This window comes from Caenorhabditis elegans, chromosome I (genome assembly GCF_000002985.6).
Source record: "Caenorhabditis elegans chromosome I".
NCBI lineage: Eukaryota > Metazoa > Nematoda > Chromadorea > Rhabditida > Rhabditidae > Caenorhabditis > Caenorhabditis elegans.
The window spans coordinates 3157856-3176328 of record NC_003279.8 but is presented as its reverse complement, the minus strand read 5'-3'; the positions used below and the strand labels follow the sequence as shown (position 1 = coordinate 3176328).

Below are 18473 nucleotides of genomic sequence, written 5' to 3'. Positions count from 1 at the left end.
GTTTTTCAGGTTTTCAGCATGGTTCGAGTCGAAAAAATTAAGACAAAGAAGGGAAAGAGAGTTTTGGTCAATCGGGCGTCGAAAACTGTTGGTTTTTATCGAAATTTTGCGATTTTCGCGATTTTTCGCCTAAAAAAGCATTAAATAACCAATTTCCAGGTCGAAAATGACAAGAAAGCCCTATTTTGCCGTGGAGCCAAGACAAACGAGATAATCAGCCACGCAATGATGGATTTGTTCGACATGAAGAAGCCGCTTACCACTAAAATGGACAAGTAGGGCTTGAATCGGCTGATTTCAGTGTGAAAATTCAAGTTTTAGAGTCAAAAATGAATTCATTTTGTTGAAAAATGCCTTTTTGAGGTTTTTTCAACAAAAATTAATATTATTTTCAGATTTTTCGATTCAAAAATTGCATTTTCAGACTGAATTTAACAAATTTGAACGAAAATAATTGCCGCACAAGGATCTCTACAATTATCCAACATTTTCATTGAAAATTAGTTGAAAATCTCTAGATTTATCTGAAAAAAACGTTAATTTCAGCTGAAAATGCTCAAAAATTACCTCTATTCGGCAATTTTTTGAGCATTTTCAGCTGAAACTAACGTTATTTTCAGATAAATCTAGAGATTCTCACCGATTGTGTGGAATTATACTGTGCGGCTTCGATTTTCGTACAAATCTGTTAATTTCAGTCTGAAAATCCCACGTTTTGAGTTGAAAAATCTGAAAATAATATTGATTTTTACTGAAAAGACCTCAAAAAGACACTTTTCGACAGAATAAATACATTTTTAATTCAAAAACTTGCACTGAAATCAGCAGATTTGTACGCACAGAATGATTCTACACAAGAATCTAACATTTTTAATTAAAAATTTGTAGATGTCTGAAAATATCATTCATTTCAGCTGAATTCAGCTCAAAGTGGCAAAAACTGCCGAATAAAGGTAATTTTTGAGCATTTTCAGCTGAAATTTACGTTATTTTCAGATAAATCTAGAGATTTTCTACACATTTTCAATTAAAAATGATAAAAGGCCGTTCATCCCAAAAAAAAAAATTCAATTTTCAGGCACAATCCGTACCATTTGTTCGAGGACGAGACCCCAATCGTCCGTGCTGGCTCGAAATTCGATACTTCATTGTTTGTGCTGGGTTCAAATTCGAAGAAGAAGCCGAATTGCCTGACTTTTGGCAGAACTTACGATGGACAGCTTCTCGATATGGCTGAGCTCAGAATCACTTCCTACAAATCCTCATCCAACTTTGAGGTTGGATTTTTTTGAAGGAAGATGTCGAAATTTAGCCTATTTTTAGCTAAAATCTCTAATTTTGGCCACTTTTTTGTGTCGCAGTGGTCCGAAATTGGCTTTTTTTTTCGAATTATCATCCTTTATTGCATTTTTTTTTACGAAAAAAAGTGCAATAAAAGATGTTAATTCGAAAAAAAAAAGTAAACTTCAGACCGCTGCGACACGAAAAAGTGACCAAAATTGGATTTTAACTGAAATAGGCAATTTTTCTTCTAAATTTGCATTTTGCGAAGTTTTTTACTACCAAATACGTCCATTTTAGCACAGATTGGCTCTATGCTAGGACAAAAAAAACCAAAAAAAAATCGTATTTTAGCTTCTAAACTTCACTTTTCCAAAAAAAAAATTTCCAAAAAAAAAACGAAAATTGTTCGATTTTCGGTGTTGCAAAATCTAAAAATTTTTCGTTTTTTGATTTTATTTTTTAAAAAGCAAAAAATCGACACCCTTGGTTTCAGCCCTGTTTAAAATACTTCAAAATACGCAAAAAAAAGAAAAAAAAACGTTCTAAATACCCAGATTCTTCCCTTAAAGGTGGCGTAGGCGAATTTTTTTTATTACTTTATTAGACTCAAAATTGTCTGAAAACACCGAATTTCATAATGAAAATTCTTGAAAACTTCTCAAAAAAATGTTATGATGGTTCAAAAAATCGCCTAAAATTAGTTTGAATTTGAAATTCGACCGACTTGTCAAGCGGCTGGAAATTTTTTTGTTGAAATCACCGTCAAATTTTGAGTATACAATGAAATTATCTTGAGTTTTTAACTTTAATTGGATATTTTAAAGTCGATTAAAAAAAAAAAAAATTAAAATCTCGCGTCCATCGACTTTAAAATAGCTAAATGAAGTTAAAAACGCAAGATAATTACATTGTATACTCAAAATTTGACGGTGATTTCAACAAAAAATGTTTCCAGCCGCTTGACAAATCGGTCAAATTTCAAATTTTCACTAATTTTAAGCCATTTTTTGAGCCGTCATAACTATTTTTTGACAAGTTTTCAAGAAGTTTCATTATGAAATTCGGTGTTTTTAGACAATTTTGAGTCTAATAAAGCAATGAAAAAAATTCGACTACACCGCCTTTAATATTAGAATCTTAGAATTAATTTGGAATCTATAATTATTGAAATTTCAGGCCGCCAAAATGACACTCGGATCAAAGCCATGTGTCATTCTCGAGGGAGCTGCTTTCGAATCAGACGGTGATATGAAACGTATCGGAAACCTGATGGTCGACTGGTTCCGCGGACCAAAAGTCGACACAGTTCGTCTCGAAGGACTCGAAACAGTGATTGTATTCACGGCTCTCGACGAGACAAACTTGGCTCTTCGTGTCTATCGTCCGATGCTCAAAAAGTCGGCGACAGCTACTCCACGCGTCGAGCTCGCCGAAATGGGACCATCGATCAGTTTTGAGGTGATGCGTAAGAAGTTGGCCGACGATGCTCTGTTCAAGTTGGCATGCAAGAAGCCAAAGGCTCTGATGAAGAAGAGAAGAAAGAATTTGAGTGAGGATGTGTTCGGAAATCAGTTGGCTCGAGTTCATGTTGGCAAGCAGAGAACAGATGATATTCAGACGAGAAAGGTGAAAGCATTGAGAAAGACTCCACTTGTTGAGGCGGCTCCGGAGAATGCCATCGAATAATTTTTTTTTTTTGGTTTTTTTTTTCCTCGTTCGTTGTTTTTTGTTGTGTTACCCAATTGTTTTATTATTCTAAAGTAAAAGTTGTTATCTGAAAAGTTTTTCTCCACAAAAAAAAATTGAAAAACATTTCTTACCATTCAATATTACGGTAATTGTCTGTTAGATGTGCACGTAATCATGTTAAAGCGTTTAAAAAACTCCATTAAAACATTGTGTTTTTAATGCAATAGTATCTGAAACTGCGTACTGCACAACATATTTGACGAGCAAATTATCTCTAAGCGAAAAAAAACTACAGTAGTTCTTTAAATGACTACTGTAGAATAGGGGTGTGCACGTGGAGTCAGAAAGTCCCATTTCGTTTTGATCTTCGAAAAATGCGGGAGAAGAGACGCAGACATCTCATCTCATTTCGCATGAACGTGCTGACGTCCCTTTTTTTTAAAGAAAAATTCCCGCATTTTTTGTAGATCAAACCGCAATAAGACAGCCTGACACCACGTGGGTGTGCGGCAAAATTTCAAAATTTGCCGAGCTCGGCGAATTCGTCAAGTTTGCCGTGCTTAACAAAAAACTCCGAAAATTTTGATAACTTTTGATGTTTTTTGGAGCACAAAAATTACTCAATTTTTTACACACATCTGGTTTCTGAATAAATTCCGTGTAGTATGTCTGCTTAAACATCAAAATATCTTTACTTATATTGTGTCATTTTACTAAATTTTTGGGGAAAAAATCAATAGTTTTTTTTTAATTTTCCGAACGTCTCATTACGAAATTTGGTAGTTTTGGACCATATTGGGTCTAAAAAAGCAAAGCCTCGAATTTTGGTACTCCACCTTTAAGAAAAAATATTTTTTAAAAACCAAGGAAAATGGAATATCTGGAATATCGATGTCCTTATACAAAAGCTATAGCTGAGATATAGCACCAAAAATAGTGACTCTGGCCGTTCACCAAAAATAGTGACTCTGGTCGTTCCCCAAAAATAGTGACTCTGGTCGTTCCCCAAAAATAGTGACTCTGGCCGTTCACCAAAAATAGTGACTCTGGTCGTTCCCCAAAAATAGTGACTCTGGCCGTTCACCAAAAATAGTGACTCTGGCCGTTCACCAAAAATAGTGACTCTGGCCGTTCCCCAAAAATAGTGACTCTGGTCGTTCCCCAAAAATAGTGACTCTGGCCGTTCACCAAAAATAGTGACTCTGGTCGTTGCCCAAAAATAGTGACTCTGGTCGTTCCCCAAAAATAGTGACTCTGGCCGTTCACCAAAAATAGTGACTCTGGCCGTTCACCAAAAATAGTGACTCTGGCCGTTCCCCAAAAATAGTGACTCTGGCCGTTCCCCAAAAATAGTGACTCTGGCCGTTCCCCAAAAATAGTGACTCTGGCCGTTCACCAAAAATAGTGACTCTGGCCGTTCCCCAAAAATAGTGACTCTGGCCGTTCCCCAAAAATAGTGACTCTGGCCGTTCACCAAATTTAGTGACTCTGACCGTTCACCAAAAATAGTGACTCTGGCCGTTCCCCAAAAATAGTGACTCTGGCCGTTCCCCAAAAATAGTGACTCTGGCCGTTCACCAAAAATAGTGACTCTGGCCGTTCCCCAAAAATAGTGACTCTGGCCGTTCCCCAAAAATAGTGACTCTGGCCGTTCACCAAATTTAGTGACTCTGACCGTTCACCAAATTTAGTGACTCTGGCCGTTCACCTGAGTAAAAGATAAAAAAGTAAAGGACCCAATTGCTGGCATTTTGAAAATGTTCAATCAATTTCTGAGAAGAAAGCCGACAAATTTTATGAAGACGACACAATCCTTACATGAAAATGTTTCTGTTGGCATAACCAAAATTTTAATAATTGGATAAACTTTGAGATGTTCCTCGAAAAATAGTTGTTTTCTTTCTCATCTTTTCTCCAATCCAAAACGATTTCTCTGATTTTTATTGTTATATGGCTTAATTTTTTAAATAAAAAAAAAGGGAAAATTTCTACGTCCTAGATCGGAGTTAGGACGTTCCGAGTCGGAACTTCCGACACGATGTTTCGCAGAGTTACCTCCATTATTTGCTGCTTATTTTTTTGTTGCTAATTGTTTTATGATTTCAGCTGAACGTGCTCCTAGAACAAAATAATCATGAATTTTATTTATATTTTGTGAGAAATAGGGGACAAAAAAATATCCGACATAAATAATTGCAGTTAAAATGCGAGATAGGTTGAACCAAAAGCAGGTTATTGTGCAGCAGAAGCAGAAGCAGTAGCGACGGCCTTCTTCTTCCCGTACAAATGATGATATGATGGTAGGATTTTACGCAGGAATTCAATTTGGTGGGGCGATGTCTGAAAATTCCATATTTTTAGGTTTACTTTCATTTAGAATAGGTAACAAATTGCCGGTTTTCTGATTTGCTGGAAAATTTCATTTCCGCCAATTTGCCGGTTTGCCGGAAAATTTAATTTCCGGCAATTTGCCGGTTTGCCGAAAAACTTAATTTCCGGCGAATTGCCGATTTGTCGGAAAAATTTATTTCCGGAAAATTCCGGCTATTTGCCGGAAAATTTAATTTCCGGCGATTTGCCGATTTGCCGGAAATTTTCAAATTCGGCAAATTAGCGGTTTGCCGGAAAATTTCATTTCCACCAATTTGTTGGTTTTCCGGAAAACTTAATTTCCGGCGATTTGTCGGTTTGTCGGAAAAATTTATTTCCGGCGAATTCCGGCTATTTGCCGGTTTGCCGACTTGCCAGACAATTTCACTTCCGGCAAATTACCGGTTTGCCGATTTTCCTGAAAAATCATTTACCGCCCACCCCTGACACTTGATCCGTGAATTTTGCACAAAAAGCAGCGGCGCCGCACAGAAAAAGAGGCGGAGCGAAAATTCGCAACCATGCAGCACTGTTTTTCACTTCATTTCAAAAAATTTCCAATTTTACCTGTTTTATTCAATTTTTTTCATATAAAAAACAATTAAACATGAAAACTGTGGGAAATGGGTGAAAAAAAGAAAGAAAAACTGTGCCGCATGGTTGCAAAATTAAGCTCCGCCTCTATTTCTGTGCGGCGCCGCTTTTTGCGAAAAAAAAGCAGCATTTCCCGTACCATATTCGGCGTTTTCGTCGTTCTACTCAAATTCGTGGCTGCATAAACAGACACAGAAGGTTCCAGATTTTGATGGGAAAACACTGTACACTTGGCTCCAACGCTACAGTCATCTGAAACGGAGCAACCGTCTTCGAGCACCGCATGCACACCAATCACATTCCGGCTTCCAACGTATTTTGCACTGGATTTCGAGTGGACTTGAAAGATGTTCCAGTCACCGATTATCATTGGTTGACCGTCGCTGCTGGAAAAAAATCGTTTTTTTTCTCAAACATTGCCTAAAAATTTTTCTGTTGAAATGGAGATTCTTGCCGAATTTGCCGGAAAAAACCTTGCCGGTTTACCGATTTGCCGGAAATTTCAAATTTCGATTCCGGCAATATGTCGGTTCGCCGTAAATTTTCAATTCCGGCAATTTGCCGATTTGCCGGAAATTTTTATTTTCGGCAAATTGCCGGTTTGCCGGAAAAATTAAATTTTAAATTCTGCCAAATTGCCGGTTTTCCGGAAATTTCAATTCCGGCAATATGCCGATTTTCCGCATGCCGGATATCAGCTTTGCCGGAAATTTTCAATCCCGGCAAATTGGTGGTTTGCCGGAAAAAATTAAATTTATAATTCCGGCAAACTGCCGATTTGCCGGAAAAATTACATTTTGAATTCCGCCAAATTGCCAGTTTGCCGGAAATTGTTATTTTCGGCATATTGCCGATTTTCCGCATGCCGGAAATTTTAAATTCCGGCAACAAGTAGGTTTGCCGGAAAAATTAAATTTTAAATTCCGGCAACTTGCTGATTTGCCGGAAATTTTCCATTCCAGCAGATTGCCGATTTATCGAATTTGCAGGAAGTGTTCAATCCCGGCAAACTGGCGGATTGCCAGAAAAATTAAATTTAAAATTCCGGCAAACTGCCGTTTTTTTCCGGCAAATCGGTAAACCGGCAATTTGGCGATTCCTGTATCATATGTTTTGAACATACTTATTCCGAATAACTGCGTATTCTTCAAAAATATTATTTTCTCCAACATAAATTGGGCCTTTTGTGGCGTCGAACACTACAAATGGATGGACGACGCAGCCTTCTTTAATTATAACTTCTCCTTTTATATCCGCTTCGACGCAGACGATTGCACTACTGGCGATGGATACTGTGCTGAAAAAATTGCAATTTTTTTCGATTTTTAATTTTTTTTCTTTCGATTTTTAACGATTTAATTTTTAAAAAATTGAAATTTTAATTTTAAAATTCGATTTTCTAAAAAAAATCGAAAATTTGGATTTTTTATTATTTTTAATTTTAAAAAATTCTAATTTTAATTTCAAAATTCGATTTTCTAAAAAAAAATTTGGATTTTTTTTCGATTTGCTGACAAGAAAGTGGAAAATTTTGGATTTTTTTATTCTGAAATGCCTAAAAACATCTCTTTTTTCTTTTTTTTTCAACAAATTCTGGAAATTTTTTTTTACATCAAAAAAATCCGAATTTTCCAAAAAAATTGTACAAATTTTCAGAAATTACGTTTTTTGAAACTTTTCTAACGAGAAAAAAAAAGCTTTTTTTTTCTTTTTTGGTTTTAATTTAAAAAAAAATGAAAAAAAAATAATTCGATTTTCTAATTTTTTGTTAAAAGTTCCAAAAATTCCAGAATTTCAAAAAAAATTTTTAATAAAAAAACTGTGTTCCTTTTCTTGGAATTCCAGATTTTCTAAAGTTTTTTACTGGAAAATTCTGGAAATTTCTGTTGCAATTTAAAAAAAATCCAATTTTTTTTTTTGAGATAAAAAAATTTGAAATTTCAATTTTAAAACTAGACACTCTAAAAAAATTTGAAATTTCAATTTTAAAACTAGACACTCTAAAAAAATCGAAAAATTTCGATTTTTACCTGAAATTCTTTAAAAAATTTCAGAATTTGTTTTCCAGAAAATTCTGGAACTTTTCAAAAAAAAAACAATTGTTTTGAAGAAAAATCTAAAATTTTCCACTTTTAAATTTAAAAAATTAATTTTTTTCCAACTCACCTAGTTTCAGTCATTTCTAAAATCCGTTTCTTTCTGAAAATTGCATTACTTCTCTCGACAGATTGCACAATTTCTCGCCACAAATATTCCATGGTTTTATATTCAAAAAAAAACCAATTGGAGACAAAAAAGAGAGCGAGAGACAGGAAATAGTCATTTCCCACGACAAAAACGATACTTTTATTCTAGTGTCAGCGGGGGAAATCGGGGAGAAACAACAAGAAACATGGTAACAACAAAAACAAAATAATTAGGTGAAAAGGAAGGAAAAAAATCCAAAAAAAAAAAACTCAAAAATTCCAAAAAAAACCGACTTTTCGGCAAAATTGAGCACTGTGACCAATCAGCGATTCGCTCCGCCCACTTTTCAACCAATCAGGATTTTCGGCGCAATTCTACTGGTTGTTCCAACATTTTTCATTGAAAATTAGTGTCAAGATATGGAAATTTACTATCAAAATGTATAAATCGATCTTTGAATTTTGCAAAAATTGTTGCCCGTGCGGCAGTGTTGCGAAAGCAAGCTCCGCCTCAATTTCTGTGCGACAAAAATTTTTGCAAAATTCAAAGATCGATTTATACATTTTGATAGTAAATTTCCATATTTTGACACTAATTTTCAATGAAAAATGTTGGAACAACCAGTAGAATTGCGCCGAAAATCCTGATTGGTCAAAAAGTGGGCGGAGCAAATCGCTGATTGGTCGCAGCGCTCATTTTTGTCAAAAACTCTGATTTTTCATTTTTCTTTCGGGGATTTTCTGAATTTAAGACTATTTTTTTGTCAAATTTTTAATTAGATATCCGGGAGACTCCTGGAAGGTCATTTTTGTCGGGATAAATTGAAACAAGTGTATCACTGTCGACAACTCTGACTTGATCAATTGAAAGAGTTGGGAATATCTGACGACTTGAGAGAATCAGTTCATCCATTGTCTTTTTACATGCTTCCAGTGATTGTTTCGAAGATACTTCTACCCAGATGCTCGTGGTATCCACAGTTAGCTGAAATTTTTGTTTCCAATTTTAAATACTAGAAATTTTTAATTTTTATTACTATATCACAAAATTCTGAGAAAATGCGTATTGCACAACATATTTGACGCGCAAAATATCTCGTTGCGAAAACTACAGTAATTCTTTAATTGACTACTGTAGGTCGATTTACGGGCTTCGCTTTTTGAAATGAGTTTCTGTTCGAATTGTGGCAGCGGTTTTAATTTTCGTCCAATTTTTCTTCTTTTTTTTTAAATTTTCATCAATAAATTACAAAAAAAGAGTCAAAATCGCTTTACACTGTTTTTCTTGTTAATTTTTCAATAAAGTTTGAGTTTTTCTTGTGTTTTTCTTTTTTTCGAATGAAAATGCTATCCAATTCGAAAAAAGAGAAAAAGACCAGTGAAATTGAAACTTTATTGAAAAATCAACAAGAAAAGCAGTGGAAAAGCGATTTTGAATCGTTTTTTTGTAATTAATTGTTGAAAATATAAAAAAAAAGAAGAAAAATTGGACGAAAATTAGAAAAGGCCACAATTCGAACTGAAACTCATTTCAAAAAGCGAAGCCCGTAAATCGACCTACAGTAGTCATTTAAAGAACTACTGTAGTTTTCGCTACGAGATATTTTGCGCGGTAAATATATTGCCCAATACGCATTAGTTAAAATTTTCTGTGTTTTTTTTTTTTTTTTTTTCATTTTTTCCGTTGTTTCATAATTTTTCTAAGTTTGCTAAAAATCTTTAACTGACCTCAACGGGGAAAATTTTCTAAAAATTGACAAATTATGTGTAAAATGAAGCTCTTTCTTCTTAATTTTTGAAGCAAATTTTCGAAAAAATAAGATTTTTCAAAAACATTTTTACTAAAACTGTTCAAAATTTTCCATAATAATGAACCTTTGTGCAATCCGAGTTGGTTATCGGTGGCAGGCTAATAACAATTTGTTGAGAGTCTACAAGACACGCAAGAATATTCTCATCCTTTACTATATGCAAGTACTTGTGCAATGGATCAACTGTACTTCTCTTGCTCCGTTTTCTGGCCAGCTCAGCGTCACGAAGAAGACTGTCCAGCAGTTCAGATGCACTTACACTCGATTTTTTGTTTAATGCACGGATCTGGAAATGGTTTTTTTTTTTGGAAAATGAGGAAGCAGTGGGGAAAAATTAGTTTTTGCTCATTTTTGCTAATTTTTTGAAACAAATTTTTTTAATTTTCTTTAAAAATTTTTGCTAAAATTGCCGGTTTTAACAGGTTTTTTTTTTGATTTTCAAAATTTCAGCTTAAAAAAAGATTTTTCTAAAAATAGTTTTACTTTTGTCATTTTTCCTAATTTTTTGAGAAAATCGAAACATTTTTGTTTTTGCTGTTTAAAAAATCAAAAAAAAGTATTATTTTCTCGGTTTTCTCTTAAAAAAAAGAAAAGAAAATTTAAATTTCTCTTCAAAAAATCGAACATTTTTCAATTTTTACAGGGAAAAACGGAAATTTTCGATTTTTTCAGAAACAATTTAAAAAGTGTTTTTTCTCTGAAAAAAAATCGAAAATTTTAGTTTTAAACATTTTAAAAAATGTAAAACATTTTTTTCTCAATTTTTCCTGAAAAAATCGGAAATTTTCAATTTTTTCAGATAACATTTGTGGGTTTTCTCTGGAAAAAAAAGTATAAAATTTTCGAATTTCAAACATTTTTTATTCGAACATTTTTCGAAAAAAATCTGAAAATTTTCAATTTTCTTTGAAAAAAAATCGGAAATTTCTCTCAAATTTTATGTTTTTTTTTTCAATTTTCACTTTTTTAAATCGTACATATAGTTCATCCTTCGGAAGAGCCATATAACAAAGTGGAAGCTGAAAAGAATCGAGCCGATGCGTTCCAATAGCCGAAAGAGTTCGATTCTCACAGAGAGCCGACGCGTGCATTTTCGTTTGAAGAGCAATGAATTTCTTGAACGAGTCTCCTCCATTGAGATCAACATTATTGATGACACAGCAAACAAGATATGGTCGGATTTCAGAGACACTGGGATGCCTACGAACTGTCAAATTCTCAATTCCAGTACGGACTGTGAGTGGGGCGTCTGGAACTGGAAAATCGGGGGAACCGGATTCAGGAGCTTTCTTCTGCTCTTCAGAATTTCCAATTGGTTTTCCAATTTTTTGAGCCAGAGCAATCACTGCATTAAGCTTCCCACGCTTATCATTGGCAAGCTTCTGAAATCTGCTCTCCGAGAAGCAATTCTTCGAAATATCCAAAACCTTCAACTTGGGAAGGTGTGCAATCACACTCGGAACATCTTTCAGCTTATTCTCATCAATTTTAAGCTCTTTCAATTGCTTCAAATTGCTCAAACTATCCGGTATCACTTCAATTGAATTATGAGAGAGTATTATCGTATGGAGTTTTGCAGAAAGATTGTGAGAAGTGAGAGACGCAGGAATCTTGGAAATTGTGTTGTGAGCGGCGTCGAAAATATGAAGATTCGAGAGATTTGATATATCCGGGAAACTCGATTCATTGAGGCGGTTGTTGTTGAGAATTAGAGATTCAAGATTTTCACATTTTGAAATTGAAGCAGGAAGAGCATCCAGATGATTGTGTGAAAGATCCATGAATTTTAGTTTTGGCAAGCAATCTGGAAATTTTCATAGTTATATTTGTTTTGGCAAATCGGCAACCGGCAAGTTGGCAGTTTGCCTAATTTGCCTAAAATTAAATTGTAGGCACACTATCTTTTAAAAAATCCCTTTAAGAACTTCCGGCAAACCGGCAATTTGCCGGAATTTTAAAAAATTTTCCGGCAAACCGGCAACTTGCGCGAAATTAAAATTGAAAATTTCCGGCAAATCGGCAATTTGCATGAATTCAAAGTTTAATTTTTTCCGGCAAATCGGCATACTTGAAAAAATAGAAAATTTCCGGCAAATCGGCAATTCGCAAGAATTTAAAATTTTATTTTTTTCCGGCAAACCGGCAATTTGCCGGAATTAAACATTTAATTTCGAAATCATGTCATTCAAAATAATTCAAATTTTTTGTTGCGAAATTGAAAAGATATGCTATTTAACAGTTATATTTGGTATATTTCGACTAATTTCCGTCTAAAAAAACAAAAAAAAATCCACAAAATACACACCAAAAACGTCTGGAAGCTGTTTTAAATCATTTTTCGGCAAAACCAAATGCATTAGATTACTGCAAGATCTAATCGAAGACGAAAGATTGTGAAGAGAGCATCCAGTGAGAGAAAGGAGATTCAATTGGGACATCTGAAAATAAATTTTGGGTTTTGATGGGAATTTAGTATTATAAAATTTACAAAAAAAAAATTTGTTTGAAATTCCGAGAAAAAAATCGTTTTTTTGCGGAAATTCACGGATTTTCCAAAAATTAAAATTCCCTTACACTCTCGAAAACCCGTTTCTGGGAAAGATTGGCCGCTTCGGTGACCGAATCGATTCGAACATTTTTGATGACAATTTCGAAGCGATTATTCTCGATCGCCTCTATTACCTCCGGTTGCTCTTCGAACATTATTCTGAATTTTAATTTTTTCGGTGAAAAAGTGGGAAAAAAATTAGATAAAGATATAAATAATTGAATCGAACCACAAAATTCGTTATAAATATTGAAAATGATTCAAAGTTTAATATATAAAGAAACAAAAATTCTAGGATTCTAGCGAAACAAAAACAAAAAAAATAATAAAAATTCATTGAGATTTCTTCGGAGTATCCAGCTTTTCCTGAAGATTCTTCTGGTGATTCCGAAGGGCGTCAGCTAGAAGAACATCAAGAATTGATTCAGATTGATCTACGCGGTCTGCTTGTATTTGTGGAAATGGATTTCCGTCGATTTCCAGAACTCCGATATCGTATCGCTTCCAGACTTCTCGCTTATTCTGGATAAATTGTTGAAGACGTTGTGGTGGAAGTCGGAATAGTGATGTGAATGGAGAATCGCGGTCTTGGAATCGTGGAACAATTACCTGGGAAAAAAATGATTTTTTTTTGGCGAAAAATCTTTTTAAATCAATTTACTTCATGCATTTTCGTAATTAAATCCTTCTCAGGCAGCCACCATTCCATCATTTCGGCTGTATACTCGTCAAGTGGTCCTCTTTCGACACCCAATTGAATTAGCTGAATTTTATTTTTTTAAATTTTAATTTTCTCACTCATTTTCAAACAAAAAACCCCTCACCCTCTCCAAATATGGCCTGGCCTCGACGGCGCGGTTCCATTTCAGCTCGGCGCGTTCCTCACGGACAGTTCGGGTGACGATGCGACGGAGCACTTCGAGACGAGCACGACGGCTTGGCTCAATTCCTCCGGTTTTCAGCTTTTGTGGTGCGTGACCAATTGTGACGCCGATTCTTGGCAGTGACACTGCCACTCGGTGAGCTGACATTGCCTGGAAATCTTTTTTTTATTAATTTTGAGTCGGAAATTCAAAAAATTGAATAAAATCCCATATATTTCAATAGAAATTCTAATAAAAATTAAATTTAATTCTATTTCGCGAAATTTCGGAGCGTTTTTTGCGTTGAAACACGCTTCCTCACACACGCACTTTAAAGGCGCACCGATTTACACGGTCGGCGGGTCTCGATGGGAAAACAAACGTCTCTTCATCATTGCGTGCTGAATTCACTTCTCTCATTTCCGCTTCTTCTCTACGGTTTTTCGTGTCGATTTTCTCCATTGTCATCGTTTTTCGCATAATTTTCGAGTTAAATTATGCGAAAAATGATAATTCGTCGTTTATTAATGATAAATACTCATTTTCTCCGTCTTAAAACTTCATTTGTTTCGCAACAAGCCAATAAAATGAATTTCAGATACATATTCTGTAATCTCGACGTCAATTGGGTACAAAATCGGTTTAGATTCGCCGATTTTTCTTTTTCGAATTCCGGGTTTCCGTTTGATATAGTCTTACAATGAACACACAATATTATGCGAATCACAACGGTCAACAACAGCCGCCACAACAACAACAGGGACAAGGGTATGATTTCGAAACGGATTTCAAGATTTCAACCTCATTTTTTCAGCTGGTCATCCTCGTATTCTCAACAGAGCAATAATATGCCTGCAGGAGGCGTATTTTACAACGGATTCGCCAACGGAACTCCGTCAAACAACGGGTATGCAATTCAACAACCTATGGTCCCAGGGATGGGGCAGATGATGGGTGCTCCTCATGCTGGATTTGTTCCTTCTCCTTACTTTCAAGGGCAGCCACAACAGCAGCAGCATTTCAAAATGGGCTACTCAGAAAACTTTGAAAACTTCGATGAGAATGGGTGAGAACAGGTGTATAGTGTGCTGGTGATTGTGTTTGCCTCTAACCATATGCTTGTTCTTCATTTCCTTTGTTGCTTTTTGTTAACCTGAAATGAGGCTTCTCTTTTATCAAATCTTGAAATTGCAGATCGTCTGGGTACAACAACTTCGCCGACAGCGGAAACGGTTTCAACAACAAGTATGTTTAAATCTGAATTACAATTTTTATTAGTAGACGTTACAGTGGAGCCGAGAGTAATCAATGGGGAGGAGCACCTGCCGAATATTCCGAAAGGTGAGATTAAAATGTTCTGATTATTAAACGCGATATGGTATTTCAGCAATTTGTTCCACCGTACCGACAGTGGCATCAACTTTGACAAGTACGAAAATATTCCCGTAGAAGTCAGCGGAGACTCCGTTCCAGCAGCCATCGAGCATTTCAATGAAGCTGGTTTTGGGCCGGCTGTGATGGAGAACGTGAATCGCAGCGGATACTCCAAGCCGACTCCTGTCCAGAAACACTCGATCCCAACTCTTTTGGCTAACCGCGATCTGATGTCTTGCGCTCAAACCGGATCTGGAAAAACTGCCGCTTTCCTGCTCCCAATTATTCAGCATATTTTGGCTGGTGGTCCAGATATGGTCAAGCCGGTAAGTAGGGCAAACCTGCGATCCATCAAAATTCGAAAAATTTATACAAAAAACTATTTTAATTGCAGCCAGCGTTCACAAACGGTCGTCGCACTTACTATCCATGTGCTCTGGTTCTCTCGCCGACTCGTGAACTTGCCATTCAAATCCACAAGGAAGCTACAAAGTTCAGCTACAAAAGCAACATCCAGACGGCTATTCTTTACGGAGGACGTGAAAACTATCGTGATCAAGTGAATCGTCTTCGCGCTGGAACGCATATCCTCATTGCTACCCCAGGTCGTTTGATTGACATTATTGAGCAAGGATTCATTGGACTCGCCGGATGTCGTTACCTGGTTCTCGACGAAGCTGATCGTATGCTTGACATGGGATTTGAGCCGCAAATCAGAAAGATCGTTGGCCAAGGAATGCCACCAAAGACTGCTCGTACCACAGCTATGTTCAGTGCAACCTTCCCGAAGGAGATTCAAGTTCTCGCTAAGGACTTCCTCAAGGATAACTATATCTTTTTGGCAGTTGGTCGTGTTGGATCAACGTCTGAAAATATTGAACAACGTCTGCTTTGGGTCAACGAGATGGAAAAGAGAAGCAATCTGATGGAAATTCTGATGAACGAGCATTCTGAAAATCTGGTTCTCGTATTCGTTGAGACAAAGAGAGGAGCCAACGAGTTGGCGTATTTCCTCAATCGTCAGCAGATCCGCTCTGTTTCAATTCACGGAGATCTCAAACAAATTGAACGTGAGAGAAATCTCGAGTTGTTCCGCTCTGGACAGTGCCCAATTCTTGTCGCAACTGCTGTTGCCGCTCGTGGATTGGATATTCCAAATGTGCGCCACGTCATCAATTATGATCTTCCTGGAGATTCTGACGAATATGTTCACCGTATCGGTAGAACCGGAAGATGCGGAAACCTTGGAATTGCCACCAGTTTCTTCAATGACAAGAATCGAGGAATCGGTCGTGATTTGAAGAATCTGATTGTCGAATCCAACCAAGAAGTCCCAGAATGGCTTCATCAAGTTGCTGCAGAAGGACGCATTGGAGGTGGACAACGTGGTGGAAACCGTCGCTTCGGAGCAACCGACTATCGTGTTGGTCGTGGTGGTGGTGGATCGTTCGGAGGGTAAGATCAAATGAGCAGTTGAAAATTAATATTGCTAATAGTTTCAGAAACTTCTCAAATTACAATTCCGGTGGAGCCACTGGTGGTTTCGGAAGTGGACCCGCCTACGGTGGTTCGTTCGGAGGAGGAGCACCACGTCGCCCGTTCACGAATGGAGGATTCGGAGCTCATAGCTCTCTGTCGTCTACCTCTAATAGTGGTGGCGGTGGCGGCTTCAGTGGCCCAAGAAGAGGTTTGTGGAGAAAATAAAGAAAATAATGCAAAATTAATCAATTCCTTGATTTCAGGTGGCTTCAACAGTGGAATGAACCGTCAGGGTGGTGGCGGTGGAGGTTTTTACTCAAACCCAGGCCAGGCTCCAATTGATCATTGGCAAGCTCCACAAGCTTAAACATTATTCGCAACAAACGGAAATCCGGAATTCCACATTAAAGTCTCGCACCATACTCCTTTTTTTATAATTTAGTTGTCTTCCTTTTTTCCTTTACTCGTTCCATCCATATTAAAATAATCATTTTTTCCTCCTTCTCTTTTTTATTCTGTCTCCTTCTTTAAAGCGTGGCTTATTCCTCTCTTTTATTTCATATTATTCTCTCTGTAATTGTGTTTTAATCATTCAATTTTTTTTATCTCAGAGCTTTAAGTGACGAATATTTTAATGGATTCTATGCGTGATCTAGGGTTTTAACATTGAATTTTATTGTATCCTCCCATTTCCCCCAAAAATGTTGTTGTTGCCTGGCAATTTGTACCATTGTTTTGTTTCTCTTGGTGTTGTTTTCTTGCATCAACAATACCCCGAGAGAATCAATGCAGTTTTATCTCGTAGTTTTGTAGTTTTTCTTATGGCCGCTGGATGGCATCCGATGCACTACCGCGTCGGGGACTCAGCACGGTTTTTCTCTATTATCGGTTGTTTGTAAGCTTTGTTGAAACCCGTTTACATAGTGCTGCCCGTTGTTGATTCGTGATATTGTGTGTATTTTTAATTAATTTTTACTTGTTCCCCAATCTGATCCCAACCATTCGTCTTGCAATTATTCAATTCTTAACTTGGTATAGCTGCGGGTGTCTAATTATATTTTCATAATTGTTCGCCAGTATGATCGTCAGTTTATCATTAAATAATTGCGAGTTAGGTATAAAAAGCTTGGTTGCTCTCTTATGATAATGATCTCCCCCCACCTATCCCCAAATCTCTATCATTTTTCCCTCCAACTGATGTTTTTTTTGAGCCAAGTAATATTCATTGTTAGTTGTTTTTTCTCCCTCTAAACAGTATACACGAAAATCATAGAACCAACCATTTCATAATACTCAAGTTGCACTATCATATGCGTCTCGTCAATAGCTAATTCCAAACATTTTCTAGGCCGGTCTAAGCCGTTGAACGTGCAGTCCGTTTCCACGCTTTCTCTTCAATTTCTATTTGCCAATTTCTCCCCAACCAACTGCATTCTTGTCCAATATGCACAATTTTTCTTTTTTATTTTCATCGTCCCTCTCCCATCATTTTTCTCTTTCCCTCGTCACGCACTTATCTCTGTCACTATGAGATTCTTATCTTCTTTTTCCATCTTGAATGTTCACTTTCAGCTCTTTGAGAATAATCTTAAAAGCCCTTGTGGCCTGACAAATAGTTGAATAAACTTGGTATCTGGTACTTGAAAACATTTATACGCGGGCATGCTGATGCTCTCGTTGCATATAAGAAATGACCGCAAGAAAATTATCTATCTTCACAACATGTCAAATGCTACGTGGTCGTTAATAGTCTAGTCCTAGGCCAAAAAATTAATGTATTAAATATTGCCTCATGTCAGTCAAATTTTCATTTCTATTTGAAAATTTGTAATTATGATTCCAGCAACTTGTAGGCTAAATTCCCGGGAGTTTATGTACCTTCGTTTCCGATGTCATTCAACTTCGAAAAAAAAAACAATCAGCAGTCTTCACCCTCTCCATTGTTGTCGAAATCCTGAATTAAAAACAATTATCATCAATGAAAATTGATAATTCTTGCCTTTCAAATAGAAAAATGCCGGTCTTCTCCTTAAAAATCTGCAAAAGAGGGGGGAAAAATGAGTAAATATGCTTTTGTGGGAGACTCATCATCAAATGAAACCAATATTGCTCGTTTTTTCAATTAAAATTATATATTTAATGATAAAATAATAAAATAAAGCATAGAAATGACACAAATAATATCTACGAAAAGCGAAGGAAAACTGCTCTCAAAATTCGGTATTATGGGAACACTAAATCATGAGAAATCCGTACTGCGCATTTCATTTGAAGC

The 18473-nt window shown here is 36.3% G+C and overlaps 5 protein-coding genes and 1 non-coding gene across 8 annotated transcripts; 3 read left to right on the top strand and 3 right to left on the bottom strand.

Moving 5' to 3' along the window:
• The first annotated feature begins 9 nt into the window (after window positions 1-9).
• Y54E10A.10 (Ribosome production factor 2 homolog) lies at window positions 10-3061 on the top strand. Its single transcript, NM_058716.9, has 4 exons — window positions 10-87; window positions 160-275; window positions 1079-1277; window positions 2461-3061. The coding sequence occupies exons 1-4, from the start codon at window positions 19-21 to the stop codon at window positions 2968-2970; spliced, it is 894 nt and encodes a 297-aa protein (NP_491117.1). The 5' UTR covers window positions 10-18; the 3' UTR covers window positions 2971-3061.
• Window positions 3062-5098: 2037 nt separating this feature from the next.
• On the bottom strand, window positions 5099-8136 carry dnc-6 (Dynactin subunit 6). Its single transcript, NM_058715.9, has 4 exons — window positions 8104-8136; window positions 7061-7234; window positions 6077-6323; window positions 5099-5313 (listed from the first exon to the last, which is right to left on the bottom strand). The coding sequence occupies exons 1-4, from the start codon at window positions 8115-8117 to the stop codon at window positions 5206-5208; spliced, it is 543 nt and encodes a 180-aa protein (NP_491116.2). The 5' UTR covers window positions 8118-8136; the 3' UTR covers window positions 5099-5205.
• Window positions 8137-8271: 135 nt separating this feature from the next.
• Y54E10A.6 (B3/B4 tRNA-binding domain-containing protein) lies at window positions 8272-12641 on the bottom strand. Its single transcript, NM_001393182.1, has 5 exons — window positions 12509-12641; window positions 12240-12372; window positions 10912-11738; window positions 9999-10220; window positions 8272-9108 (listed from the first exon to the last, which is right to left on the bottom strand). Exons 1-5 carry the CDS (start codon window positions 12635-12637, stop codon window positions 8896-8898), a joined length of 1524 nt encoding a protein of 507 aa, NP_001380012.1. The 5' UTR covers window positions 12638-12641; the 3' UTR covers window positions 8272-8895.
• Window positions 12642-12743: 102 nt separating this feature from the next.
• On the bottom strand, window positions 12744-13516 carry mrpl-17 (Large ribosomal subunit protein bL17m). The gene is made up of 3 exons (NM_058713.8): window positions 13307-13516; window positions 13144-13245; window positions 12744-13091 (listed from the first exon to the last, which is right to left on the bottom strand). The coding sequence occupies exons 1-3, from the start codon at window positions 13511-13513 to the stop codon at window positions 12816-12818; spliced, it is 585 nt and encodes a 194-aa protein (NP_491114.2). The 5' UTR covers window positions 13514-13516; the 3' UTR covers window positions 12744-12815.
• Window positions 13517-13937: 421 nt separating this feature from the next.
• vbh-1 (RNA helicase) lies at window positions 13938-17837 on the top strand. Of its 3 annotated transcripts, none has more exons than NM_058712.5 (8): window positions 13938-14113; window positions 14160-14252; window positions 14540-14590; window positions 14636-14686; window positions 14733-15045; window positions 15114-16174; window positions 16222-16406; window positions 16462-17837. In NM_058712.5, the coding sequence occupies exons 1-8, from the start codon at window positions 14046-14048 to the stop codon at window positions 16563-16565; spliced, it is 1926 nt and encodes a 641-aa protein (NP_491113.1). In that variant the 5' UTR covers window positions 13938-14045; the 3' UTR covers window positions 16566-17837. The 3 variants fall into 3 exon arrangements, with proteins under 3 accessions (NP_491113.1, NP_001370791.1, NP_001021793.1); NM_001383938.2 differs by having other exon boundaries at window positions 14627-14686; NM_001026622.2 differs by having other exon boundaries at window positions 14160-14411.
• On the top strand, window positions 16835-17046 carry K09H9.11. Its single transcript, NR_101535.1, has one exon. It is a non-coding gene; the product is annotated as a small nucleolar RNA K09H9.11 (small nucleolar RNA).
• Window positions 17838-18473: the final 636 nt, after the last annotated feature.

Coding starts and splice junctions, on each gene's coding strand:
- vbh-1 (NM_001026622.2), top strand. CDS start 14,194: ATGCCTGCAGGAGGCGTATTTTACAACGGATTCGCCAACGGAACTCCG. Junction 14,412..14,539: donor GAAAACTTCGATGAGAATGG/GTGAGAACAGGT, acceptor TTGAAATTGCAG/ATCGTCTGGGTACAACAACT. Junction 16,175..16,221: donor GGTGGTGGATCGTTCGGAGG/GTAAGATCAAAT, acceptor TAATAGTTTCAG/AAACTTCTCAAATTACAATT.
- mrpl-17 (NM_058713.8), bottom strand. CDS start 13,513: ATGTCAGCTCACCGAGTGGCAGTGTCACTGCCAAGAATCGGCGTCACA. Junction 13,246..13,306: donor CCAGGCCATATTTGGAGAGG/GTGAGGGGTTTT, acceptor AATAAAATTCAG/CTAATTCAATTGGGTGTCGA. Junction 13,092..13,143: donor TAATTACGAAAATGCATGAA/GTAAATTGATTT, acceptor TTTTTTTCCCAG/GTAATTGTTCCACGATTCCA.
- Y54E10A.6 (NM_001393182.1), bottom strand. CDS start 12,637: ATGTTCGAAGAGCAACCGGAGGTAATAGAGGCGATCGAGAATAATCGC. Junction 11,739..12,239: donor ACAGCTTCCAGACGTTTTTG/GTGTGTATTTTG, acceptor GAAAATTTCCAG/ATTGCTTGCCAAAACTAAAA. Junction 9,109..9,998: donor CCAACTCGGATTGCACAAAG/GTTCATTATTAT, acceptor CAAAAATTTCAG/CTAACTGTGGATACCACGAG.
- dnc-6 (NM_058715.9), bottom strand. Junction 6,324..7,060: donor TACGCAGTTATTCGGAATAA/GTATGTTCAAAA, acceptor ATTTTTTTCCAG/CAGCGACGGTCAACCAATGA. Junction 5,314..6,076: donor CGACGAAAACGCCGAATATG/GTACGGGAAATG, acceptor TGGAATTTTCAG/ACATCGCCCCACCAAATTGA.
- Y54E10A.10 (NM_058716.9), top strand. CDS start 19: ATGGTTCGAGTCGAAAAAATTAAGACAAAGAAGGGAAAGAGAGTTTTG. Junction 276..1,078: donor CTTACCACTAAAATGGACAA/GTAGGGCTTGAA, acceptor TTCAATTTTCAG/GCACAATCCGTACCATTTGT. Junction 1,278..2,460: donor AATCCTCATCCAACTTTGAG/GTTGGATTTTTT, acceptor TTGAAATTTCAG/GCCGCCAAAATGACACTCGG.